This window comes from Oryzias latipes, chromosome 5 (assembly GCF_002234675.1).
Source record: "Oryzias latipes chromosome 5, ASM223467v1".
NCBI lineage: Eukaryota > Metazoa > Chordata > Actinopteri > Beloniformes > Adrianichthyidae > Oryzias > Oryzias latipes.
The window spans coordinates 32,689,982-32,717,976 of record NC_019863.2 but is presented as its reverse complement, the minus strand read 5'-3'; the positions used below and the strand labels follow the sequence as shown (position 1 = coordinate 32,717,976).

At 50.8% G+C, this 27,995-nt stretch overlaps 1 protein-coding gene across 2 annotated transcripts; it reads left to right on the top strand.

The window, feature by feature from the left end:
• The first annotated feature begins 1,194 nt into the window (after positions 1–1,194).
• On the top strand, positions 1,195–27,989 carry fam208a (family with sequence similarity 208 member A). Of its 2 annotated transcripts, none has more exons than XM_023955344.1 (28): positions 1,195–2,177; positions 5,241–5,386; positions 5,506–5,598; positions 5,744–5,816; positions 7,843–7,934; positions 8,731–8,862; positions 12,676–12,806; positions 12,972–13,003; positions 13,093–13,198; positions 13,406–13,509; positions 13,584–13,687; positions 13,865–13,937; positions 15,915–15,989; positions 16,500–16,687; positions 16,760–17,017; positions 17,115–17,298; positions 17,462–17,584; positions 17,913–18,019; positions 18,383–18,554; positions 18,649–19,107; positions 20,803–21,959; positions 22,030–22,152; positions 22,943–23,102; positions 23,667–23,775; positions 23,964–24,142; positions 24,326–24,475; positions 24,736–25,378; positions 26,801–27,989. In XM_023955344.1, the coding sequence occupies exons 1-28, from the start codon at positions 1,913–1,915 to the stop codon at positions 27,204–27,206; spliced, it is 5,844 nt and encodes a 1,947-aa protein (XP_023811112.1). In that variant the 5' UTR covers positions 1,195–1,912; the 3' UTR covers positions 27,207–27,989. The 2 variants fall into 2 exon arrangements, with proteins under 2 accessions (XP_023811112.1, XP_023811111.1); XM_023955343.1 differs by having other exon boundaries at positions 1,196–2,177; positions 12,969–13,003.
• Positions 27,990–27,995: the final 6 nt, after the last annotated feature.

Below are 27,995 nucleotides of genomic sequence, written 5' to 3'. Positions count from 1 at the left end.
GTGACCCAAACATGAGTGTCTGTTGGCTCCAAAACTCTTTCAAAGGAGAAAAACCTCAATGGGTTGAAGAACATTTAACATGTCGTTTAGTCTGAAGCTTGGAGGTAAAACCTGACATTGATTTAGTGATTCCTGCAGTCTGGACTTCCTCCATCAGGAGACTATTAGGAATAAAGTACAGATTGAAGCAAAATCTGAGCAACTTCTGTTGGTTTTCCTACATGAAGTGTCGTTAAAATGCAGTTCAGGCTAGAATGAACTGCATTGTGAGTTAATTTGGATCACAATTTCTAGTTCAATTTAGTTTTGTTCTCTTTAGTGTGGGACCTTTTTACAGCCCCAGTTCTGATTTGGTGCTTTATAAATATTGAAGAGTATTGAAAAAGACTCTTGATTTGTGTTTGTCTATTTTTTTTTATTTAACCTTTATTTATCCAGGAAAGTCCCACTGAGATCAAAAACCTCTTTTCCAGGGGAGTCCTGGCCCAGAGCCGCATTTCAATACAAAACATACATTTAAGTTCACTCAAACCATGAGAAGCAGTTGCACATTATTGTTTCAGTCTCTGATGCTTTGAGCTTGTTCTTAAAAACATTTAAAGATACCAGTTCAGTTAGTTTCCAGTCTTTTTGCAGCATTTTCCAAGCAGGAGGAGCAGAGTGGACTAAGGCTTTTTCCCAGCTCTGTGCAGCAAATGGAACAGAAACAACCGTCTAAGGATCAGAGGAGTGAGATTCCACACTTATCCTAGTGATTAAGGAACAAATGTAGGGAGGCAGTCATCCACCATCGTCAGATCTCCATGTTTTAGTGTCCACAAAAGATGGGACATTAGTTTCTGCAGGCATAAATGAAGAGGATGGGGCTCAGCACACAGCCTCGTGGCACTCCAGTTTTCAGCGTAAAGGTGGCGGAGAACTGGTGACCAACCGTGCAGCTCCTTCAGGAGTTTAATACTCGGTTTGTTTTTTCTTCTTGTTTTTGTGAAAAGCTGATGAAACTAACAATCGTTTTAGAGCAAAGAACCTCTGAGGAGTTTCAGTTCCAGATCATCCAGACCTCATCGTTCTGCCAACACAGCTGTTAGAAATTGAGAATGAATGTAAGAAAACAACAACAGATACGACTGCATTGGTCTGAAGCATCCACATTTACAAAACAGAGCATTTTATTAAATGATGTTTTTAAAATTAAGCAATTTTTTCACTCTTCAAGATTTGTATTCTTTACACATCATTTCGCTTAAAACAATTTTCAAATTGATTTAGCGAACATTGTACCTGCTTGTACGGTTAGTTTCTTTAGTTCACCATTTCAACTTTCGGTCAATTTAGAAACAAGCTTGGATTTTAAATACCTTTATTTTGAAAACACTGTCTCACTTCCGCAGTTGTCATGGATTATACCATTATGCTGCAAATGGGGGAGTAGATATTGTGCTATTTTTACGGAGGATTTTAAAGTGTCACTGTAATTTGATGGAATTATTAAAATAACTTTATTGTTAAATTAATAAAATAACAGTGGACGGGTCTTCATGGAGGTTCCTGTTGTTAAGGGATCCGGGAATCGTTGGCTTTTGCCTGCATGGTAATTCCGTTTCCCAACCCTCGTCTTCGGAGTTTTCCGGCGTCTCTCTACCGTTTGCTCGTTTTTCCACTGGGAGCAGAGGCACCGACGGACGGACGGACGCGCGCGCTCGAACCCAGAAGATGGCAGTACAACCCCGTTTGCTCAGCTGCCTTGACTCCCGGTGAAGAAGAGCTCTGCTTGCAGGAAGCATGGCGCGGGTCGTGTGTTGGTTTGTTCTCCGGCGCAGCGGGTAACGGCGGCGTCAAGCGGGTTTCGACCCGACCAACGGCGGCGGAGTGACCCTTAGGAGACTCGTCGGGCGGTGGTTCAAATCCCACCATGGACGACGGCGCCGTCCAGAGGGAGGCGTGCCGTCCGAGGAAGGTGTCCTCCTCGGAGCTCCTCGGGGCTAACGGCCTGCAAGATGGCGAGGCGGTCAACGCTCCGTTTTCCCGGGAAGCGCATCTTCTTCCGGCGGGCGGGCTGAGCGCGGCGGCCCGGCGGGCGGAGTGGAGGAACTCCGCGCCGCAGGTGGTGCACCAGAGACACATGCCGATGGAGCCCAAGAAGTTCCAGATTCCGAAGAAAACAAAGGAGCAGAGAGGTGGGAGCGGAACCGCCTCCGTCCGTGTTTACGTTGACAGGTGGACGTTGGGTCGGTTCTGGTTCCGGGCAGAGAACACCCTTCTGTGTGGTGTGGGAACGCAGTGGGCGGGGGTCCTTAGGTGGTCTCATCACTTCTCACAAACTGAGGTCTGACCTTTGACCCTTCCGGGCATCCGTTCTCAGTAACGGTTTGGGTCTCCGGTTGGTGACGGATGGCTGCACTCTGCTCTGTCCGTCATGACGGGGGAAAGAATACCGTTACCGTTAGGCTGAAGGTTGCACACCGGACCCGGTCACCGTTTTCACACCAGCATTTGCCATTGGTTGATTTCATGGGACCTGCAGCAGAACTTGTTGGTTCTGGTCTGAAGTTGATGTTGGTTCTGGATTCAGATGAAGCTTTCTTCTCGGTTGTTCAGGAAAAACATCAAAAGCTGCCGACATGTTCATGCTTTTATTTTGGTGACATCATCACTTGTGGACTTCCGTAACCCTGGTGTCCATGGATTACATGAAATCTTTCCACCTTTATCCACCTTTGTCATGGTAGGGAGAACACATCAATGGAAGGGGGGGGTCATCTAAGATAGCACAAGGGTTACGGGCCGACCCACTGAGTGTGTGAGTCCTAAACCTGAGGAGAGTTCCTCACTGTTCTGTTTCAGAAAGCAAATTAGTGAAACCAACTCTGTTAGTGATGCCAGCTGAGCCCCCCCAGAGGGAGCCCCACCCCACCCCAACCCCGTCTGTGGTTGTTCTGAGGAAGGTCCCACCGGCTTTTCCTGGTTCCCGCCCCCTATGGTGCTAAAATCTCAGAATGTCTAATTGATGATGAGCTTTGGTCATCAGAGGAGACTCCTCCTCCTCCTTTGAGTGAGGGGCCTCCTCCTCTGAGTGAGGGGCCTCCTCCTCTCAGTGAGGGGCCTCCTCCCCTCAGTGAGGGGCCTCCTCCTCTCAGTCAGGGGCCTCCTCCTCTGAGTGAGGGGCTTCCTCCTCTGAGTGAGGGGCCTCCTCCTCTCAGTCAGGGGCCTCCTCCCCTCAGTGAGGGGCCTCCTCCTCTCAGTCAGGGGCCTCCTCCCCTCAGTCAGGGGCCTCCTCCTCTGAGTGAGGGGCCTCCTCCTCTGAGTGAGGGGCCTCCTCCCCTCAGTCAGGGGCCTCCTCCTCTGAGTGAGGGGCTTCCTCCTCTGAGTGAGGGGCCTCCTCCTCTGAGTGAGGGGCCTCCTCCTCTCAGTCAGGGGCCTCCTCCTCTCAGTCAGGGGCCTCCTCCCCTCAGTGAGGGGCCTCCTCCCCTCAGCGAGGGGCCTCCTCCTCTGAGCGAAGGGCCTCCTCCCCTCAGTGAGGGGCCTCCTCCCCTCAGTGAGGGGCCTCCTCCCCTCAGTGAGGGGCCTCCTCCTCTGAGTGAGGGGCCTCCTCCTCTGAGTGAGGGGCTTCCTCCTCTGAGTGAGGGGCCTCCTCCTCTCAGCGAGGGGCCTCCTCCTCTGAGCGAAGGGCCTCCTCCCCTCAGTGAGGGGCCTCCTCCCCTCAGTGAGGGGCCTCCTCCTCTGAGTGAGGGGCTTCCTCCTCTGAGTGAGGGGCTTCCTCCTCTGAGTGAGGGGCTTCCTCCTCTGAGTGAGGGGCCTCCTCCTCTGAGCGAAGGGCCTCCTCCTCTGAGTGAGGGGCCTCCTCCTCTCAGTGAGGGGCCTCCTCCTCTCAGTGAGGGGCCTCCTCCTCTCAGTCAGGGGCCTCCTCCCCTCAGTGAGGGGCCTCCTCCCCTCAGTGAGGGGCCTCCTCCTCTGAGTGAGGGGCTTCCTCCTCTGAGTGAGGGGCTTCCTCCTCTGAGTGAGGGGCCTCCTCCTCTCAGCGAGGGGCCTCCTCCTCTGAGCGAAGGGCCTCCTCCCCTCAGTGAGGGGCCTCCTCCCCTCAGTGAGGGGCCTCCTCCTCTGAGTGAGGGGCTTCCTCCTCTGAGTGAGGGGCCTCCTCCTCTCAGCGAGGGGCCTCCTCCCCTCAGTCAGGGGCCTCCTCCCCTCAGTCAGGGGCCTCCTCCCCTCAGTGAGGGGCCTCCTCCTCTGAGTGAGGGGCCTCCTCCTCTCAGTCAGGGGCCTCCTCCCCTCAGTCAGGGGCCTCCTCCCCTCAGTGAGGGGCCTCCTCCTCTGAGTGAGGGGCTTCCTCCTCTGAGTGAGGGGCCTCCTCCTCTGAGTGAGGGGCCTCCTCCTCTCAGTCAGGGGCCTCCTCCCCTCAGTGAGGGGCCTCCTCCTCTCAGCGAGGGGCCTCCTCCTCTCAGTGAGGGGCCTCCTCCCCTCAGTGAGGGGCCTCCTCCTCTGAGTGAGGGGCCTCCTCCTCTGAGTGAGGGGCCTCCTCCTCTCTGTCAGGGGCCTCCTCCCCTCAGTGAGGGGCCTCCTCCTCTCAGTCAGGGGCCTCCTCCCCTCAGTGAGGGGCCTCCTCCTCTCAGTCAGGGGCCTCCTCCCCTCAGTGAGGGGCCTCCTCCTCTGAGTGAGGGGCCTCCTCCTCTGAGTGAGGGGCCTCCTCCTCTCAGTCAGGGGCCTCCTCCCCTCAGTGAGGGGCCTCCTCCTCTCAGTCAGGGGCCTCCTCCCCTCAGTGAGGGGCCTCCTCCTCTCAGCGAGGGGCCTCCTCCTCTCAGTGAGGGGCCTCCTCCCCTCAGTGAGGGGCCTCCTCCTCTGAGTGAGGGGCCTCCTCCTCTGAGTGAGGGGCCTCCTCCTCTCAGTCAGGGGCCTCCTCCCCTCAGTGAGGGGCCTCCTCCTCTCAGTGAGGGGCCTCCTCCTCTGAGTGAGGGGCCTCCTCCTCTGAGTGAGGGGCCTCCTCCTCTGAGTGAGGGGCCTCCTCCTCTGAGTGAGGGGCCTCCTCCTCTGAGTGAGGGGCCTCCTCCTCTGAGTGAGGGGTCACTGCAGACTCCTGACTGGATCTCTGACGTTCTGGGATCCAGCTGTTCCATCAGGAACCTTTTTTCCTGCGATGTTCTCCTCTGAGGTCCAGGCTGGTCTCAGACTTCCATTCCTCCGTCTTTTTGTCACATTGGTAAACACACGGCTGTGGTGAAGCGTCTGACTGGCGTGTCCTGCTTCAGCTCTCTTCCAGCACGTCTCCATGGAGTCCAGAGAGTACGAGGACATGAAGAGCATCCTCACCTGCAGCTACATCCAGCCAAACTCTGCCGGCCGCTTCACCTACAGCAGGCCTCGGCTCGTGCACAGCGAGCTGCTGGAGAAGGAGGTGAGGCGGGAGCAGGGTGGAGGTCCGCCCGAGGTCTTCGGGCCTCCCTTTAGGAGGCGTCAGAGCTGGGGGGCCGTTCAGGGAGAACAGGGGACCCATGGAGGTGTTTCTCGTTTCAGTTTGTGGAGAAGAGGAAGGAGATGAAGGCTGAGGGGAGGACGGAGAAGGAGCTGGAGGAGAGCTACTGTTTCTTGTTGGCAAACTCTGAGGAGGTAAAATAAAGGCTCTTTTCCTTCAGTGGGAGGAGCTACTTTTGTTTATTATGGGATGTTTCAGACGGCCAACCTTTTGCTGTGGAGACGAGCTTCCTGCTCGCTGCGTTGGTTCTGACATGACTGTTTCTGCTTCCTTCCTCAGCTGCCCCTCCTCTGTGAAAAGGGCCTGACTGTGGGTCACAGCGGGACGACGCTTCTGGGGAACCCCAGTAAAGGTAGGACCGTCCCGTGCCCCCCCCCCCCCAGACACAGCTGGACCTGTTTAATGCAGAACTCCAGACATTCTTCAGGAACTTTCTTAGTTTGCTCATGGAAGCACTTTTACTTTGAAAGAGAACTTCCTGCGTGCTGGATGAGGCTCGGTTCTGACTAGGGTTGGGCGATGTCCCCTAATCTGGCCGTTGACGATGTTTGCTGTCAACCATCGGGATGGACGATGACATCGTCGGGGGGGGGGTATTTTTACATTTTTCGTTCTTATATAACTGCTATTCGTTATTTTGCTTTTTTTCATTTTATTTCCCAACTAATGGTTAATCCGCGATGATCCAGTATAAACTGAGGGAAGTGACTTTAACAAAAAAAGTAACAAACAAAATAGAAAAGAAGTAGTCTGCTCCCGCACTTAGCAAGTGGAGTGGACCGGTGGAGTGCGGATTTACAGCTTTTTGTTTGATGGGAGGGGGGGGGGGGGTACATGAGCGCTATGTGTGGGAGATTTAAGACTGCGATCCGTCCCGCAGCTCTAGGGGTACTAGCAACCGAACTCAGAACCGGGTCTAAAATTGTGTCTGAGCACAGCTCGGATCGTCAGCAGACACACAGCGGTTTGAGCTTCAAAGCAGAAATGTCGCTCAGTCCTTAGGAAACATTCAAAAAATCACGTGGATTTGTGTTTCCAGTCGTGTCCCGACTAAATAAAGTCTGATGTTATTCTTACATGTTTACGTGCAGCCAGGATGCAGCGCCACCCAAAGCTAATGTTGTTAGCCCGTGTTAGCATACTGCTAATCCTGGCTTCGTTCAGAAAAAGCACTGACCACACGGATTAAAATTCAAATGATGAGCAAACAGGTGTTTCATAATAACCGTAACATTATTAAAAGCAGGTTTAGAAGATCGTCTCGTATTTTACCGAGCTGACATGTCAATGTATAAAGCCGCTCGGCGCTGTTAAACATTGTTTTGTATTGAATTGTTACATTCAATAAAGTTTGAAAAAAAAAGCCGATCGGCGGAAGTTGTATCCCTTTCCGGTTTTCAAACTGCGCATGTGCTAATGATTTATTCCGACCGAAATTGTGACCTTAGTGAACGTTTTTATAGTCTGAAAACATTTTTCTGGGCCCATGTACACGGTTGGATTCTAATCATCTAACCATCGATCCCATCAGGATCCCATTTTGTACATGTAACCGCGGCTTATGGCGTCGACGCGCAACGTGGCGGGGGCGTGGCATCACGATGGTGGTCTCTCCATCGGGATGTCAGTCACCCATCACGATGGACGATGATATCGTCCATCGGCACAACCCTAGTTCTGACAGAACCTCAGGTTCACAGAGGTTTTGGATCTGCTGTAGTTCCTCAGCATCAACACTCTGATTGTGACACAGATGACAACAAAAACACTTTCAACACTAAGAGGAAAAAGAATTTCTGACCCATTTCTTTACGTAGCAAATACGGCTGAAGATGTTCCTCCTGGAACCCAACGGGCTTTCCCAACGGAGGACATAGTCCAGCAGAACCTTTTTCTGCTCTGGATCACTTTAATCTTGGAGGTTTTGGTGGTTCCTTCCTCCAAATGCCCAGTTTAGTTTGATCAAACGGATACGATGTGAAGAAAAGACGCCTTCATGTCTCATCCTGACAAAATGGTCCCTGTTGTCACAAAAACACGAATGGAGGAAGCAGCAGAACACGAAGGTTCAAACCAAATCAAACCTTTTTTGTCTGAACAAAGACAAATATACATGTGAAGTTTTGAAAAATGTTTTATTAAAGCTGCTTCTCTGTGAGTCTTTAGGATTGATGTATTTATGAAAATACTTTGGTTTCGGCTCCGTCTGGAGATGAAAAGGATCCAAATGTTTGATTTTCATGTGGGGAAAAGCTGGTTTGGACCTTCAGGCTAACAGGATTCTCCGTCTGCTGCCGGACTCTCGGATCGCCGCCGTGCCGCTCCGATTGCATCATCGTGTTTTCTAACAGCAGGCGTGTGCGTTTGTGTGTTTTCAGGTGTGTATCTGTCCAAGTACTCGGATCTGCTGCAGACGAGTCCCTTCACGTCTGGAGCAACAGGAGAGATCATCATCTTCAAAGTGATGAAGGTAAATGAGCCCCCAGGAGTCTGTTTATGTCTGAGCGGGTGTGAGGGTTCAAATCCCTCAGGAGCTTCTCTGTGTTCAAAAGCTGCTGGGATTCTTCTTTTCTAAAACACGGTGTAGCGGCTGCAGGCTTATGAACCGCAGGAGAGGCTGTGGCAGGTTCTGTTTGCGACGCGCTCCCTAAAAACACGACCAAGAAATCCACTTTGTTTGTGTCGTGATTTATTCCACTTCCTCGTTGCCACAGACGACACACGTCATACGATCCATCAAAGCAGAGTTCAGAATCAAGTATACGAGCGGTCAACAGAAAATACCGGGCGCTGTGCTCCTTCTCTGTATCAAACCAAACTAACACAGGTGCGCCTACATGACGTCTTAACTCATCACATGACCAAAGGAGAATTATTCATAAACACGATCATTGCCACTACACACAGAGATGGTGAATCTGCTGCAGCTGCACGCCGCTTTCTCGCAGACGCGCCGACAGGACGGCAGCTCTGTGGTCGTTTAGAATCTCACGTTTATTTCTGTCTTCTGTTGTTTTCATTTCTGTACCTGAGTTCTGCGGCGAATCACCTGTCGCAGGTTCTGATGGTGGGATTTGGACTGAAAAGTGGAAGCCAGGTTCTGAACAGCTCCGCTGTCTTTGGGTCTGTGAAGACCCGGTGGCGTCTTTGGTTCTGGTCCCTCGTGTTCAGACGTTGATTTTTTCTTCTGGTCAGATCAGTGGAAGACGGGGATGAAGCTGCATTTTCCTCTGGTCTGAAGCTCGTCTGAACGTCTGTGTTTGCAGGGAAAAGTGAAGAGCATCTACGAAAACATGAAGAATCTTCTGGACCCCACACCTCGCTTTGACGCCCACATTGCCAAGAACGCCAGCAAAGTTACCTCGCTCACCTGCTTTCGCGCCTTTGACCTCACACAGGTGAGCGGCTGCAGGAAATCCAGTTTGGTTCTGTTAAGAACCCGGAACCAGCATTAAGCACAAAAGCATCCGAACGTTCAACCGAACCATGTTTGAATCCTGATGGGAGGGTAAACCCCTCGTTTACCTGCACACGCAGCAAACACACAATGAACACGCAACAAACACGCAGCAAGCACACAATGAACACGCAGCAAGCACACAATGAACACGCAGCAAGAACACAATGAACACGCAACGAACACGCAGCAAACACGTAACAAACAGACAACGAACACGCAGCAAGCACACAACGAACACGCAGCAAGCACGCAACGAACACGCAGCAAGCACGCAACGAACACGCAGCAAGCACGCAACGAACACGCAGCAAGCACGCAACGAACACGCAGCAAGCACACAACGAACACGCAGCAAGCACGGAACGAACACGCAGCAAGCACACAATGAACACGCAGCAAGCACACAATGAACACGCAGCAAGAACACAATGAACACGCAACGAACACGCAGCAAACACGTAACAAACAGACAACGAACACGCAGCAAGCACACAACGAACACGCAGCAAGCACGCAACGAACACGGAGCAAGCACACAACGAACACGCAGCAAGCACACAACGAACACGCAGCTAACACGTAACAAACACGCAGCAAACACGTAACTAAGAGACAACGAACACGCAGCAAGCACGCAACGAACACGGAGCAAGCACACAACGAACACGGAGCAAGCACACAACGAACACGCAGCAAGCACACAACGAACACGCAGCTAACACGTAACAAACACGCAGCAAACACGTAACTAAGAGACAACGAACACGCAGCAAGCACACAACTAACACGCAACGAACACGCAGCAAGCACACAACTAACACGCAACGAACACGCAGCAAACACGTAACAAACAGACAACGAACACGCAGCAAGCACGCAACGAACACGGAGCAAGCACACAACGAACACGCAGCTAACACGTAACAAACACGCAACGAACACACAGCAAGCACACAACAAACACGTAACAAACACGCAGCAAACACGTAACTAACAGACAACGAACACGCAGCAAGCACACAACTAACACACAACGAACACGCAGCAAGCACACAAGAAACACGCAACGAACAAGCAGCAGGAACACAACAAACACGCAACAAACATGCAGCAAACACGTAACAAACAGACGAGCACGCAGCAAGCACACAACGAACACGAAAAAAACACACAGCGAACATGCAGCAAGCACACAACGAACACACAGCAAGCACAAAGCGAACACACAGCAAGCACACAACTAACACGCAACGAACACGCAGCAAGCACACAACAAACACGTAACAAACATGCAGCAAACACGTAACTAACAGACAACGAACACGCAGCAAGCACACAACAAACACGCAGCAAACACGCAATAAACACGCAGCAAACACACAACGAACACTCAGCAAGCACACAATGAACACGCAGCAAGCACACAAGAAACACGCAACAAACATGCAGCAAGCACACAACGAACACGCAGCAAGCGCACAACGAACACGCAACAAACACGCAACGAACACGCAACAAACACACAGCGAACACGTAGCAAGCACACAACGAACACGCAGCAAGAACACAACGAGCACGCAGCAAGCACGCAACGAGCACGCAGCAAGCACGCAACGAGCACGCAGCAAGCACGCAACGAGCACGCAGCAAGCACGCAACGAGCACGCAGCAAGCACGCAACGAACACGCAGCAGAAACGCAACGAACACGCAGCAAACACGCAAGGAACACGCAGCAGACACTCAACGAACACGCAGCAACCACGCAATGAACACAGCAAACACGCAATGAACACACAGCAAACATGCAGCAAACATGCAACGTAAATCCAGCAAACATGCAGCGAACATGTAGCAAACATGCAAAGAACACGCAGCAAACATGCACCAAACAGGCAACAAACACTCGGCAAGCACGCAACGAACTCGCGGCAAACATGCAACGAAGTTGCGTCGAACATGCAACGAATACACAGCAAACATGCAACAAACATGCAGCAAACATTCGGCTCACAGCAAACATGCACTAAACAAGCAACGAACAGGCAGCAACGTAACTCCAGGAAACACGCAGTGAACATGCAGCAAACACACACCAAACAGGCACTAAACATGCAGCGAACATGCAGCAAACGCACAACGAACTCGCAGCAAACATGCAGTAAACATGCAACGAACACACAGCAACGTAAAACCAGAAAACACGCAGTGAACATGCAGCAAACACACACCAAACAGGCACTAAACATGCAGCGAACATGCAGCAAACGCACAGCAAACATGCAACGTACATCCAGCAATCACACACGCAGCAAGCACGCAATGAACATGCAGCTAACACGCAGCGAGTGTGCAGTAAACATTCACTAAACATGCAACGAACACGCAGTAAACAAGCAGCAAACAGGCAGCAAACATGCAACGAACACGCAGCGAGCATGCAACGTACATCAAACAAACACGCAACGCACACGCAGAATACACACAGGGAACATACAGCAAAGCTGCAATGAACATGCATCAAACACACTACGCGTTCACAGCAACCATGCAACGAACACGCAGCAAACATGCACTAAACACGCAGCAAACATGCAACGAACACATAGCAAACATGCACCAAACAGGCACCAAACATGCAGTACACACGCAATGTACTCACAGCAAACATGTATCGAGCAAGCAGAAAACACGCGCAAACATGCACTAAGCATGCAACTAACACGCAACAAACATTTACTAAACATTCAATGCACTCGCAGCAAGCACGCAATGAACATGCAGCAAACACGCAGCGAGTATGCAGTAAACATTCACTTAGCATGCAACGAACACGCAGCAAACATGCACTAAACATGCAACAAACACGCAGCAAACATGCACTAAATATGCAACGAACTTGCAGCAACGTAAATCCAGGAAACATGCAGCGAACATGCAGCAAACGCACAGCAAACATGCAACGTACATCCAGCAATCACACACGCAGCAAGCACGCAATGAACATGCAGCAAACATGAAGCGAGTATGCAGTAAACATTCACTAAACATGCAACGAACACGCAGTAAACAAGCAGCAAACATGCACTAAACATGCAACGAACATGCAGCGAGCATACAACGTACATCAAACGCACACGCAGAATAGACACAGCGAACATACACCAAAGATGCATCAAACACGCTACGCGTTCACAGCAACCCTGCAACGAACACGCAGCAAACATGCACTAAACACGCAACAAACACGCAGCAAACATGCAACGAACACGCAGCGAGGATGCAACGTACATCAAAGAAACACGCAACGCATACACAGAATACACAAAGCTAACATACAGCAAAGATGCAACAAACATGCATCAAACACGCTACGCGTTCACAGCAACCATGCAACGAACACGCAGCAAACATGCACTAAACACGCAACAAACATGCAGCAAACATGCCACGAACACGCAGCAAACATGCACTAAACACGCAGCAAACATGCAACGAACACGCAGCAAACATGCAACGAACACGCAGCAAACATGCGGCACACACGCAATGTACTCACAGCAAACATGTATCGAGCAAGCAGTAAACACGCGCGAACATGTACTAAACATGCAACTAACACGCAACAAACATGCACTAAACACGCAGCATCCACGCAGCAAAAACGCAACATCCATCCAGCACACACGTAACGAACACGCAGCAACCGGGAGCTGCATCCTTTCTGAAATCCCTGTCCTTTGTTTCTGCAGCAATACTTTTATGAGTATTCTTTCGATGAACTGCGGCCTCGACCTCGCCACGTCTGTCCGCATGCCGTGGTCTTCTTCCAGGTCAAAGGAAAAGATGCTCCGCCTCCCAGCAGCCCTCTAGTCCCCAGCAGGTACGAGATCCAGAAACACCAAAGCTTGAGGTGACAGGATGTCGACAGCTGAGTGGAGGTTTTTAAATGGAACGACAGAGGGAAAAGTCATAACCGTATCTTTACGATGGAATCGTCTGCATGGAGTTCAGGCGGAGCTTCATGGTTTTTCCGATGTTTCAGCAGGTTGACGAGTCGCTCCTGTGACAGGAAGGAAGGTGAGTGTTTCCTGTCCACTCAGACGGCCGCCTCCAAAGCCTCGCCGTCGCACCAAAGCGGCTCTCCTGACTGCCTCTTCTGCTCCCAGAATCCTCTGAGTTCACCGTATGGACCGGGGATCTGGTGAAGGAGGATCAGGTTCTCCTGCAGATCTCCCTCCAGTCCAGCTCGCCTCCCTTTCTGCCCCACAGACTGTGAGTAAGGAGGCAAAAAGAGCAGCATGGACGTTGAGCTTTTTCTTGACTGTCCTTCACGTTTTATTGGATCTTTACACGAAACTCATGAGAGGAAAGAAACATCCAAAGCTCCTTTTTATTTTTCTGCAGAAACCGTTTTCATACCTGCTCTAGTCTGTTGGCAGAAATCTGGATGGAATCGTAAAATCTTTCTTCTGATTTCAGACCAGAAAAGCTGCAAATTGGGAATTTGCTGAGGATTGACCATGTGACCAGGATGCTGCCCTCTGGCGTTCTGTGCTATAACTCGTACAGCGGCAGCAGAGAAGGTGAGTTCAGGTGTGTGCACGCGTGGCCCCGCCTCTCATCTGCGGCAGGTAAACGTTGGTTTCCTCTCTCGCAGTCGTGAACAAAGGTTTTTACTGCAGCCTGCTGGAGGTGACCAGCAGGAACCGCTCAACGTCCAGCGTGACGGCGCTCCTTCGGGAACTAGAGGTTAATAACGTGGTGAGTTCTGTCGACCTGGTTCTGCTGGACAACTTGACCGTTTCTTACTATGAGAGATTATTTGAAATCTCCAAGTCTTCTGACTCAAAAGTTGTGTCAGAGACGTTGGGTTCCTCTCATCCGGAGGACCGGCGTGCGCGTCGGAGTTCTTTGTTTGAAGCTGCTGCTGTTCTCCAGGTTCTGGTGAGTCCGCTTCCAGACAGAGGCTTTCTGCTGCTGCTGTCCAGCGTTCAGATGGCGGCGCCAGCAGGTACCACACCAGCTTTTCTGTGACCACCGGAGAGCTTAAAGAAAATATTATTGTGTGTGATGGTTAGATTTCAGAAGAAACCATCATCAACACCGACAGACAGTCAGTGTTTCCACGGCGATGCAGAAGCTGATGATGTCAGAAAACCCAGACGGCGGTTTTACAGGAGACGTAAAGAACGCAGAACTGCTGAACATAGAGTGGAAACGTTCTCAGACAGAGAAGACGTTTGTCTCTGATCTTTGCTCTTCAGACTCGTCGTCTTAAATGAAACCGTTTTGTCACTAATGAACAAAGATAAATCTGTTTTCTTTGTGGATCTTCTCCAGTAAACATGTCTGCTCAGCTACCAACCAGGTTTTTTTACATTACAGCCGTATTTACAGCTGCTTCTGCCTTTAATATTAATATTTAATATTTTGTCTGAGAAACCACCTTCTCCAACTTCTGGAGATTCTACTGCTGCTTCGTTGTTTTCTATCTTATGTACGGCGACCTGTGGTTCAGAGAAACGCGTCAAACAAATGAGATGGATGATGATTTTTATAACTAGAAGGAGCTGCACTTAAAGAAGAAGAAAATGAAGGGTTTATGCTATAATGTTGAATGAAAATGAAACTTAAAGGGGAATAATTGGCAAAGAAATAAAGAAATGATCAAACTTAATCATAAATAAAATGAAAAAAGCACAATAACAAAAATCAGATGTGTTTGTGAAAAATGCCAGAGTCGGGTATCGAACCAGCGAAGCTGTGCACCACAGCTCACCTGTCATGACACCACCAACCAGGTACAGTGGGCGGGACTTATACCAGCTGCCTTTGATCATTTAGTGCTGCAGCGACTCTCTGGCATCCGGGATGATTTCATAGAAAAGTAAAACTAACATCTTGACACAAAATACATTTTTGAAAAGACAACAAAAATGCCTACGTTGAAAAAAAAAAAAAAGAAAAAAAAAAGAAAAGAAAAAAAATGAAAAGAAAAAAAAGAAAAAGAAAAAAAAAATGCCTACGTTGATATATATGTCTTTACTGGGCTTGATTTGACTTTCTAGGCATGAGGGAGCTTTGTTTATAAAAGCTGATGGCTTTTTTCCTCCATCCAGCGGCACAGCGTATGACGTCACGCCGGAGCGAGGGAGATTGTTGGAAAGTTATCAAAGTTTGAAGTCCATTTGTGAAAAAACTATATACTGCATAATCACAAAAGTAAAATATGTTGTAGTCCAAAGCCTTGTGAGCATTTTCTTGTTTTAATGGTTTCTCTAGCTGACAGAATGCCAAAATAAGAAGCTCCATGACGGGGAATTTTGGTGAAAATGTTGGAAGCCTCTCCCATTGAAACCCATTGTAAAGATGAAATGACCACAAAGTTTAAAAGTTTATATTTCCAAAACTGAAACATATTTCAGAAATCTGATAAAACTGCCATCAGTTTAAAGTGCTGTGAATAATTTGTAGTTTGAATGGCGTCTTTAGCTCAAAGTATGTTGACGTTATGATGGTTGAAAGACAGAAGGGTTTTCAAGGATTCCCCACGTGTTTCAATGGAGGCAGAAATCCTGGAATATCTGGAAAAGTTCAAGGATTTGAAGGAGCAAAAGTCACAGCTGGAAAAAGATGAAAGAGCTGAACATTTGAATAGATGGATGGTTGAAATAGATGGAAAATTGAGGAAGACCCTAGAATGAATAAAAGAGAAACAGGAAAACAGTGACTGAAGACTTGCAAATCATTCATTATGATAAAGACATTTGAAAGATCCTTCATATGATGTGAACTATTGGCTCTTCATAAAAGGGAACAATGTCTGAACCCGCAGTTGGTCTGGAGGACAAACATGATGCTATATTTCAGACAGTTCAGACAAATGAGCACTTCAAGCTTTTTCTCACTGTGTCTTTTTATGTGTCTTTAAATCCTGTTCTCATGTCACCACGTTGAGTGATTGACATTTCTGTGTCTGCGTTTTCAGATAGAAGGGAGAACTGGAAAAGGCGTCTTCATGCCTTGTTTGTTTTCCAAGAATCCCGGGATGTCGCTAAACTCCGTAAGTGACGCGCTCCGTCTTTCTTCACCGGAATTCACTCTCAGGTCTCAGAGTGTGAGAAAAAGCACTTTTCATATTTAACAAGAACGAATGTGGAGGGTGGGGGGAACAGATCTGTGCTGCTTGCTGTTGCACAAATCTCTGCTAAAATAATGTGTAGAACACATAAGTCTGCTGGTGGCGCTTCTGTTCCACGTATGTCTACCTCAAACATCTATGCTGCATGTTTTAATCGGCATCGAGGCAGCATGCGTGTATGCTGCAGGCGCATCTACTTACTGCAGGCGGGTCTGCTGCAGGCGGGTCTGCTGCAGGCGGGTCTGCTGCAGGCGGGTCTGCTGCAGGCGGGTCTGCTGCAGGCGGGTCTGCTGCAGGCGGGTCTGCTGCAGGCGGGTCTGCTGCAGGCGGGTCTGCAATAATTTTTTAAAGGCGCATTTTTCTTGCACATCATAGTTGGTGTTTTTAGAAAGTATGAAATGTTTGCTGCTGCTTTTCCTTTTTTACCTGCAGCATCGCGATGTGACCCCTCCACACTAGAGTCCTCGTGGTCCCTCCCCCCCGTCATGCCACATCTGAGCGCCTTCATCCCAGCGTTGCATCACGCTCTGATCAAAGCCAGAGCTAACTGGCCCGCCAATCTTCCTGCTGGTGTGGAGCACCAGGCACAGGAATACTTCAGCGGCCTGAAGGACGGCAGTGTAAGAGCTCCGCCCCTCTCATCCCCATCCTTGAATTTCCACACCTCTGCAGTTCATCTGCTTCCCCTGCAGGTTCCTCAACACCCCATGCCCGAGTACGACTCCGTGCTGGATGACGAGGGGAAAAGCCTCCCCCCGCCCAAACACCATCACCTCAGCAGGGACAGCTACCTGCACTCCTACCTGTCCGGGCCCGACCTCTACCTCCTGCCGCTGGTCCGGGCCAAGCGGCAGGTGGAGGCGCACCTTGGTCCTGAGCCGCAGGAGCCCAGCTCCAGGAACAGCCACAAAGCCCCGGGGAGAGAGGCGCAGGACAACAGCGATCAGAGGGTAAAAAACTCCATCAACCGTGGAAATGCAACTTTCAGAACATGCCTGACTCCTCCCACGCTGACCATCTCACCTGGTGGCTCTGAAAACCTCTCAGGTGCGGCAGCTGCTAGACCTGGTGATGACCTGCAAGAGGAACGCAGAGAATGAGCTGAGGAGGGAGAAAGGAGAGAGAACCAGAGCTCCGGAGAAGAAGAGGAAGATGGAGCAGGAGACGGCGGAGAGAGCGCTGAAGTACTTCAAAGCTTCGCAGGAACCCGCAAAACCCGACAAGACTGCAGGTGAAGACGAAAAGACCCACAATGCACCATGTTTGACCAGGAAGCATGACGGCCAGAACCTTTGGACATCCGATGGAACTCATTGACCTTATTGGTCATCATGTTCTTTTACCTGAGAGTTTCAGTCTAAACCTTTGATCGTGCTTTTATTTTGGTGTTTTAGGAAACAGAAGCCCCCCGGCGCCGCTCTCGCTGTCATCCGTGATGCAGTCCTTCGGTTTACAGGATATCGATTTGAAGGGAAACGGATCCGAACCCACTGCTACGCTGATCGGCCAGTTGACAGGTGACGGCGTGCCTTCTGCTGACGGCGTGCGGGGGCGGGGCTTCCAAATATGCTAGAGGTTCATTTAGGAATAGAAAATATCAGGCAGAAACCTGAGTAAATGGGTTTAGAGAGAGACTGGAATCAGATCCTTTTGTGATTTTTCACCTGGAAGTAAATTCTGCTGTGTGGAAAAAGGGAAACCGGTTGTTTGATTGTTGTCCTTTGCGGTGTTGACGTTATGGCGACAGTAGAACCTCCAGAACCTGACGGGACCTTTGGATCATCGGAAATCAGAATCCAGAGGTCATAGTAGGAAATGACTTTATCTGTTGTGTTGAAACCCCAGGTCTCATCCAGACCGCCAATCAGAACCTTCATGAGACGCAGGGGGAGGGGCCAAAGGAGTCCAACCTGCCCACCGCCTGTGACGTGGAGCTGCAGGAGGAGATGGAGGTACCTGGACGTTAGCGTCGTTCATGGAGATCAGACATGTGTGACGGTGGGGGTGGGGGGGTCACTCAGGTGGGCCCGAGCTCCAGAGGGTCAAACTGGATCAGACTTGAGTCTTAGGCTGATCTGTCCCATGATCCTTCAGGGTTTTTGAAAAGCATTTCTATATGTAATGGCCATCATGAACAAATGTGTCATTCTAGTCTAGTGTTTTCTGATATTTTATCTTCGATTTCTGCAGGAATTAAAAGGATGTAAAGCAGTGATGACGGTGCAGATCTATGAAATCTGCTTTAGATTTAACAGACCTGTGTGTGTTTGTTGTTGTCTGCTTGTGTATTCATTGTGTGTTTATTGTGTGTGCAGGAGCAGACTGCAGGCAGCATCAGTAGTTCGGAAGGATTCAGTCCTGGCTCTCACAGCGGGGAGACGTATCACCATGGCGACGGAGGTAGAGGAGGACTTCGGAGGAAAGTGGAGCATCCGGAGGAAGAGGAGGAGAACTGGCCGATCCCGTGGATCCTCATCCCCATAACAGGTCTGACGCCCGCCTGCCCTGAGGAGGCTTACTTTGGAATCTGGCTCATTATGGGATGGATGACGGCTAAAATGTTCAAACCGGCTCTCTGCAGGTCTGAGTTCAGAGAGGTACTCCCAGAGGGACCGCAACCTCCCCCAGGACCCCCGGTTCCAGTCGGTCACCGCGGCAACAGGCGCTCCTACCGCGGCCGCGCCATCCAATAAAAGCCCCGCCCCTTCCCCTGAGCACAGCCCCCCTCTTTCACCTGCTCAGTGCCCCTCCCCTGTCCCCAGCCCACCCACCTGCCCCTCACAGTGTCCGTCTCCCCAACCCAGCTCCCCCCCTTCACCATCTCAGTGCCCGTCCCCAGAGTCCAGCCCCCCCTCGTCTCCTCTGCTCTGCCCGTCTTCAGACCCAGATGCCCCAATGCCCCCCGCCCCCTCTGAAAACAGCGCCGCGCCACCATCCCCGTCTTCCTCCCATGAGCTCAAAAAGCCCCCCCCATGTGATCAACAGCTTGCCTGTGCTAATGAGCAACATCCAGCCCCCCCACCCCCCTGGGAGTTTCCAGGTAATCATGTCACCTGAGATGTTCTCTGAAACTCCCAGCATGCAACAGTTCAAATGTAAACCTGTGTTAAAGGGTGTGTCACATTCGAGGGCCGCGGCCTTACCGCCGCCGCTGGCCGGGTCCTTCCTCGAGCAGGTAGCCCAGACGTTAATGGCTGTGGGTTTGGTCGAGTCTAGGCGTTACGTCGGCGGATGTCCTGTTGCCTAGCAACTGTGAGTCCCAAACAGAGAGGAGTAGTGAACTGAGCATGGAGGTCATTTGATCCAACTGTTAATCTTGGAGGTGTAATTATCTCCAAGTCTGGGTCCCGCTTCACAGTCCGCCATTGTTGTCAAAAAATCTCCGGGTGTGGCCGCAATGCATCTTGGGATATAGTCAGCAGTGAAGGACACCAGACCAATCCTTGTAATCGAGAAAAGAAGGACATATTTGAAGGAGTCGTTGAGTTTGGACAGCACTTTTTGTGGCGTAAGCGGCCTTCAAATGCAGCCCAGGAAGAACGCAGCCCTCCAGTTCTGACACAGCCTATGGTGTGTCCGAGTTCCTTCCCTACTTACTACAGAGTGCACTACAGAGTGCATTCATCATTCTATAGTTCTGACGGCATCTACAACTATGCAGTGCCCTGAATTTAAAAAGCAATTCAGATACCACGCTCACTTCTTCACTACTGTTTTATTTTTATACAGCGGCTACGACATCATCGATTTCACAGAGTTAAAATCTAATTAATGTGTGTTTTGGGATGGTTATTTATGAGTCCACCGTTTTCTGAAGATAAAAATGTTTATGGTTTATTAAAAAATACATTTAAATACATTCTTTTGGCAAAAAAAATGTTCTGACGCAATGCATTGTGGTCAATGCTCGTTGATCTAGTGAGCATCGATGCTCACTGGTTTTTCACAGAGACTTCTGGGAAATTTCTGGGACTTTGGATTTTGAAATTCCAGATTCAGACAGAATTGGAAAATGGTAAACGCTCTATGTAGAGGTTAGGGTTGGACTTCTGACACAACCTCTCTTTGTGTGCACGTTTCCTCAGTTCAAATGTTAACCTGCGTTTGTGTTGAGGAGGCGTGTTTCCCAGCATGCATCAGTTCAAATGTTAACCTGCGTTTGTGTTGAGGAGGCGCGTTTCCCAGCATGCATCAGTTCAAATGTTAACCTGCGTTTGTGTTGAGGAGGCGTGTTTCCCAGCATGCATCAGTTCAAATGTTAACCTGCGTTTGTGTTGAAGAGGCGTGTTTCCCAGCATGCATCAGTTCAAATGTTAACCTGCGTTTGTGTTGAGGAGGCGCGTTTCCCAGCATGCATCAGTTCAAATGTTAACCTGCGTTTGTGTTGAAGAGGCGTGTTTCCCAGCATGCATCAGTTCAAATGTTAACCTGCGTTTGTGTTGAGGAGGCGCGTTTCCCAGCATGCATCAGTTCAAATGTTAACCTGCGTTTGTGTTGAGGAGGCGTGTTTCCCAGCATGCATCAGTTCAAATGTTAACCTGCGTTTGTGTTGAGGAGGCGTGTTTCCCAGCATGCATCAGTTCAAATGTTAACCTGCGTTTGTGTTGAGGAGGCGCGTTTCCCTCCAGTGACTCAGCTTTAGACTGCAGCTCACACGATGAATCTAAACGCTCCTCATAGCAGCGGAGCTTTCAGCTGCTCCTCCTCCATTTTCTAACGTGTTGGTCTCCTGCAGGAGTCCTTACAGGAGGCGCGGTGGAGAAGCCGCCCCATTCCCCGCCCACGCTCCCACCCCATCTTCCAGCTGCAGGTTCCTGGACTTCACCCTCCGCCCCCCTGGAGGGGAAGGAGGTGGAGGAACTGACCCCCCCTCCATCTATAGAGACTGACGTCAAACTGGACGGGAGGCAGGAGGAAGGTGCTGTTCTGGGGGGGTCCAGACGAGCAGAGCTGCAAGGTTTAGCTGAGGCGCCCCCTCCCTCCGCCTCCTCCTGTACTGTCGACATCACTGTGGACAAACATCTGGGAGACTTTTCCTCTGAGATGCAGTTCCTCCTGCAGGAGGAAGGTGTTTACTACAACTCCCAGCAGCCCCCACCCTCAGCTGTACACTCAGAACCCCCTACATGTTTGAGGACAGTCCCGTGTGCCCCCATACCCAGCTTTTCTCATTATGTGACCCTCTACCACCCCAGCCCCCCGGTCCAGGACTACATGGTTTCTCTGCAGAGCAGCCTGAACGACATGATGGCGGCGTTTGAAGGCGTCTGTGCGAGCCAGAGGGCGGACGCCGGCCACGCCGACGCCTCACTAGCAAACACCGTCCGGGATTTCGTGGCCAGTGTCCGTGCTGCCAACGCCCCGACAGGAAGTGACGACGCCCCTTTTGTCTGTAGTGAGCAGACTGACGGGTCTGTCCGTCTCCACGCCGAGCTCCTCGGAGGAGGCGGAGCAAGGCGGTCTGAGTCCGCAGACTGCAGCCCGCCTCCTGGAGTCGCACTGCCGGATCTTTCTTCCGGATCCGGGTCAGTCTATAAGTCTGGATCCGGATCCATGGAGACCAGCACGGAGAGGACTCAAAACGCCAGAGCGACGGTCCGCATCGCCAATGAAGAGGAGGAAGGCGTCGCTACAGGTCCAGGCTGCACTGGAACCGGGCCCACTCCCTCAGAACACCCCTGTAAGCTGGGTACCAGCATCGCTCCGGCACCAGAACCCGAAGTCTGCCCAGGGTCCGCTCCGTCCTCCAAAGACCTGAACTCTGTGATCCACCAGCTGCAGCCGGACGTGTTAAACAACCTGCTGGAGATCATGAAGGACATCAAGAAGAAGTCCCCCCAGTTCTACATCCACTGCCCCGAGGCGGGAGACCGGGCCTGTGAGGAGGTGAAGGTAGGCAGGTGGAGCAGTAAGGGGGGGGGGGGGGTGTGCAGGATCGTCTGTTGATGCCGTCTTTGTGCAGGACGAACTGCTGAGACTTGGCAACGTCCAACAAAGTCCGGTCGACTTCCTGAGTCAGGAAAACCCGGAAAGCGGCCTGCTGGTGATCATGAGGAACAAAGACATCGCCGCACACGTGCACGAGGTTTGTCCGTCTGCCTCTGCTGGCGCCGCCGTCCGAGCAGATGAAGCTTCATGCTCCTGTTCCGCTTTTTATGTTAGTGACCTGCGCTCATCACAACACTGCAGGCTTTTATTTTGAAGGCCAGGGCTGTAACGAATATCTGAAGACTCAAAGAATCGCAATCCGTCCCTAAAATCTGTGATTTAATACAAATATAGTCGAGTAAAAATACACTTCAGGCAACGTAACTTTGGCTCCAGAATGCAGGATAATGTAGGATTTAAAACTCATAAACAACACAAAGCAAATGTTTAGTTTATGTGTTGGTAAGGTTCTCCCTTTCAAAATAAAAGTATGAAGTGCTTTTTCTTAGGTGCGAATGAGACCGAAGTTCAGTTTACTGAAAAAAGTTCTGGAAAAAGCAATTTTGTTTTAAATTCACTTGATAGAATAAAAAGTTTAATCAACATTAAATAAATAATGGGAAAATCTGGTGATGTGACGTCATGCGACTGAAGTTAACCAGGAAGTTGACAGACTTCAGAGCGTGACATTGTTCAAAGGGATAAACATTCATTCTTTCTTTCTAAATCTGTGATTTTTATCTCCTGGTCTAAATAAGGTATAGATGAGATATAGGATGAATTTCAGTTTATTTACATTTTCCTTCATCCAAACGTATAGAAACCACTGAGTGCTAAGAATCCAGGTGTGATCTGTGAATCAGTGATCTGGTTTCAGCCTAAGAGAGGATCCTGATGAAAGCAGCAGAGGGTTTTCCCTGGAGGATAAATGTGAATGTTTGTGTCAGATCCCAGGCCTGGTGTCTTTGAAGCGGCGCCCCTCGGTGGTCTTTGTGGGAATCGACTCGCAGGACGACTTGAAGAGCAGCGGCTGGACAGAGCTCTTCGTTTCTGGAGGCTGCATCGTCTCAGACGAGCTGCTCCTGAATCCAGACGCCATCACCTGCGGTGAGTCCGCTCCGTCTTTTTCTGCCTCATCACTGAGCTCAGATTTCTGTCTTTGTGACGTTTAAAAAAGTTTCATGACAGGAAAATTGCTGCTTTAGGGAGAAAGTCGTCTGACTTGAGGTTTTCCACCTGGATGTCGCCTCTCAGTCCTGAAGCCGACTGACGGGTGAAGTTAAAGGAAAAAGTCCCGTTAGCTGTCACGCACCTCGGTGGGTGACGTTTGTTCTCCCCTCCCCTGGGGGAGCAGTGAGCTGCAGACACAGCCGCGCTCAGGAACCATTTGGTGGCTTAACACCCCCCAATCCAACCCTTTAATGCTGAGTGTCCAGCAGGGAGGCATTGGGTCCCATTTTTAGAGTCTCTGGTGTGGATTTGAACTCACGACCTTCCAGTCACAGGGCAGACACTCTACCACAAGGCCACTGAGCTTGTTGGATGGCGTGTTTTCCTTTAATGCGTCATCATCTGGATAGTAAATGTCTTCATAGAGAGGATCAGTGTGATTCAGCGTGTATTTGTTGGGCCTTGAGGGGCAGCAGAAGCTGATGGGTGGTTCTTGTGCAGATCGACTGGCTGCTCTGCTGCAGCTCCTGGAGCAGCACAGCTCTCCACAGAGCCTCTGGAGGTGGAAGATCCACGGCAAAACCCAGAGGAAACTGAAGGAACAGGCCAGGTACCGACTCTCCTTCAGGACTCCGCCGGGTCGCTCTTTCACCCTTTTACTTTTGCTGTGAAACCTCGTGATGTTTGCGGCGAGCCGCACTCTTCTGGTCCTGTTTCATCATTGGCTGGTCAGAGCAGAGGAGGAGGAGCTTCTGCTGCAGGTGGAGATCCTCAGTCTGGTCTTTGTTTGGTCCTCAGGTTTCGCAGAGACGCTGCTAACCTGCTGGAACTGCTGTCGGCCTACCAGAAGCGGCAGGTGGTGGAGGTCCTCCCGTACCACCGCTGCGACATGCTGAACGTCCGCTCGCCTGACCTGGACTGTCTGCTGCAGCTCCAGGCTCAACACACGCAGTTCCGACACATGGTCTTCCTCACAGGTGGGGGTGATGTTCTTGCACCAGAAAGTGTCTTCCATCAGAAATGTTTGCCTGCAGCCGCTGTAGGTCTCAAAGCGAAGATGCTTTCCTCATTTAACTGAGCTGAAGATCCAAGAAGACCTCAGGAAGACAGACTGTGGCTGTAACACCAATCCTGAATAACGCTTTTCTTCTGACTCTCAGAGCGTCACGTGGATCAGCCCCTCCTGTACTCCGGTGGGGGGATTATTGTGGCGGATGTGGAGGAAACTCTGCAGAGCCTCAGCAGGCTGGCCGGCCGCCACAACCCGAAGGACAAATGTTTGTTTCTGGAGGAGCTGCTGGCTCCCAAAGGTCAGTGGTGGAGATCTGAGAGGTCAGAGTTTGTGGTTTGAAAACATCAGTCAGTCATGAGCAGGAGGCGGAGCCTTAACACTTCATGTTGGGACATGAGGAGAAAACCTGGAGGATTTCTCTGCAAAGCATCACTGCAGCTGAACACCTTTCTTTTCATAGTTTAAACCACTATTAAAAGGCTTTCAGGACCATTCAGGTCCATTTATCTGCCCCGTCTCATGTTTCTCTGTCTTCTCCTCGGTCACGCTCATCTTCAGGGCTCTGTAAGCAGAACACCGGTTTGGACCTGGTTCCTGAATGTTCTGCCATCCCAGAACCACCCGACCAGCTACAGGGCATCAACAAACCCCCAGAAGTCCCCCCTCTGCCCTGCTCCAGCCTCCCTCCTGGCCCGGAAGCATCTGACCAGCTCTTCCCGGACGCCGCCTCCAAAGACCGCCTCCCGCTGGCGACCAGCAGGGACATGGAGTTCCTGCAGCAGGCCATCAAGCAGCTGAGGGCGGAGCGCCAGGAGCAGCTGCAGCGGCTGCGGCTGCAACGGGAGCTGCTGCAGTCGCAGGCAGAGCCCACCCCCCCCAAACCTCCCGGTCCCATCAACGGCCACAACCCCCCTCTCCTGACCCCGCCCATCCCCAGCAGGAAGGCTGCGCAGTCACCACCTTCCGACCCTCTGTTGTGGGATCGGGGTGGGGGGGCACCAGCCACTGAGGGCCAGCAAGAGGGGGGGGCTGAAGGAAACTGTACTGCAAATACCGAGGACCCCTTTGACCCCCCTGCCCGTCAAAACACAACCGCAGTCGTGCCGAGGGGCCAAAGAGAAGCAGGCGGCGAGGAGAGGGAGGAGGAGTCTGCAGAAGGAGGCGGAGCCACCAGCAGTCCAGCAGAGGGCGACATTTCCCAGTGAGTGTCTGCGTCGTTTCTTTTTCCTCCTCTTTCTGGTTGAAACACTGGTTAATATCTATTTCTTTTGTAAGTGACCATGGTATAAGCGGGTTAATGTCCTTCGAAGTGTGCATTATCACTTATATATATAGATAGATAGATATAGATAGATGGATGGATGGATGGATGGATAGATAGATAGATAAAGTGGCTGGAATAATATATAGGAACATGTGTGCAGAATATGAACTGGAAACCCCAAGGTCAACATGGGAAACACCTCTGAAGGTGGTAGAGAATGAGAGGGCAAAGATCCTGTGGGACTTCCAGATCCAGACTGATAGGATGGTGATGGCGAACCAACCAGACATTGTAGTGGTGGATAAAGAACAGAGGAAAGCCGTTGTGGTGGATGTGGCAGTGCCAAGCGATGGGAACATCAGGAAGAAGGAACATGAGAAACTGGAGAAATACCAGGGACTCAGAGAAGAACTGGAGAAAGCCTGGAAAGTGAAGGTGACAGTGGTGCCTGTGGTAATTGGAGCACTCGGGGCAGTAACCCCCAAGCTGGAGGAGTGGCTACAACAGATACCTGGAAAGACCTCAGACCTCTCAGTCCAGAAAAGAACAGGAACAGCTAAGATACTGCAGGACCCTCAAGCTCCCAGGCCTCTGGTAGAGGACCCCAGCTTGGAGGAGAAACCACCCGTGGAGGGGGGAGAGGGGCGTCTATTTTATTTTTATATATATATGGCCCTGCCCAGCGGATTTTCTGATCTTTTTCAAACGGCATTTTTTAATATGCTCCTGATTCAAAACAATTTGAATAAAGAATTACTCAGAGATGCATTTTTAATCTTAATTTCCTTTATATTTGTCCTCTGTAATGAGAAAAACGCTACTAGAACGTGTTAAAAACATCAGAAACACCATTTTTATCAGAGTGGGTCTTTAGGAAAAGGCTGTTTGTCAGATCAGTTCATCCACGTCTTCCTAATGGAAGCCTGATTGGGTTCAGACCATCGTCTGTAAAAGAGAACTGGACTGAGCGAGTTTGACGTCACCCAAAGAAAATGCCTCGCTTCAAGTTCCAACCCCAAAGTCTGGTTTTTCCGCCATATGTCCGCCGCCATGTTGGAGCCAGACGTTCTCAGTAAACTGTAACTTTTTTTTTTCTGTGTCGCTCTGAGTCTACGTTTCTATGGCAACCACACTCTCCAACCAGGAGCGAGCTCGTAAAGCCACACCCCTTCCACTGAAAGCGGGCTCAGGACAATCTGTCAAACACTTTCTCTGCTCTGTTACAGTCTGGATTTGGACTAAATCTCTCAGGCACCTCGGGTTAGGTTAAGGTGCTGTTCTGCAGCAGAACCTGGGTGATCTTGATCTGGTACCGTTCCTGGATGCTAACGGTAATGAAATGCTTTTTTTGTCCTGTAGGGAAGCAGCGTCTGTCCCAGAGGTGGCGGTCAGCAGAAGTACGTCAGCAGTAGCGACGCAGTCCAGCAGCAGATCATCTGTCGTCGTCATGGAGACGGATGAGAAAAAGAACTGTCATGCGGCCCAACAGCTCATAACCAGCCAGCCCCCGTCTTACTGCCAGCTGCGCCAGCGCAGCGTGGGCCTCCTGCAGACCCCTCACCTGCCTTCAATCTACGCCCAATTCCTCCCCCCACGCCCCACCAGAGGCTTCATGCGGCCCACGCATCTTTGGCAGGGCACAGGTCCCCCCCTGGTCTGGGGCTTTCAGCAAACCAGAATGGAGTTCCTCGGAGGGTACTACAGCCCTGCAGGGGGCAACATGCACCGGGGAGGACGACGAGGGGGGGGCTTCAATGGACTTTAGAGAGAAACTAGCACATGTAATCAGAGCAGCACTTCCCAGAGCCATCCTTTCAGACATGTCTGCTGTGATGCAGAGTGGGCGGGGCTCCAGGAAAATATGTAAAAATATTAGAAAATTTAATACGGACTTCAATATTCTGATGTGCTGATTGCCTGCGCCGCAGTCGGCTGCTCTGGAGCCGCAGTCGGCTGCTCTGGAGCCGCAGTCGGCTGCTCTGGAGCCGCAGTCGGCTGCTCTGGAGCCGCAGTCGGCTGCTCTGGAGCCGCAGTCGGCTGCTCTGGAGCCGCAGTCGGCTGCTCTGGAGCCGCAGTCGGCTGCTCTGGAGCCGCAGTCGGCTGCTCTGGAGCCGCAGTCGGCTGCTCTGGAGCCGCAGTCGGCTGCTCTGGAGCACCTTTGACCCAACATGTTCACCTTTTGTTTTTTTTGTGGGTCCGTGACCCCCCCAGCTCTCCTTTTTAGTTTATCTGGAAGTCAGACTTGTGAGAGATCTTCTGATCGTTCAGGGAAACCGTCTCCACACACTAACTTATTTCTATAAAAGGTTCTCCGTTTGGAGGAATCTCGTTTTCTTCTAGCGACACTCGGGCCGCTTTTCTGTTTGTCAAACTAGAACTTAGAGTCCAGCCCAGAGGGCCGTGCTGCCTTCAGGGCCTCCGGTGGACGGAAAACTGAAGACTTTGGTTTTTGCTCTGGGAGCTGCTTGTTCAGTCGTTTGTAGGACCAGATTTTAATGTAAATGTTTTTTATATCAAACTGTTTGTATTAAAAGTTTGAGAAATTCGATGGAGT

Excerpts from the sequence above, each read along its gene's own strand:
- fam208a (XM_023955343.1), top strand. The coding sequence starts at position 1,913 with ATGGACGACGGCGCCGTCCAGAGGGAGGCGTGCCGTCCGAGGAAGGTG. Across the intron at positions 18,020-18,382 it reads AGCTGCAGGAGGAGATGGAG|GAGCAGACTGCAGGCAGCAT; the intron begins GTACCTGGACGT and ends TTGTGTGTGCAG. Across the intron at positions 24,476-24,735 it reads GGAGCTGCTGGCTCCCAAAG|GGCTCTGTAAGCAGAACACC; the intron begins GTCAGTGGTGGA and ends GCTCATCTTCAG.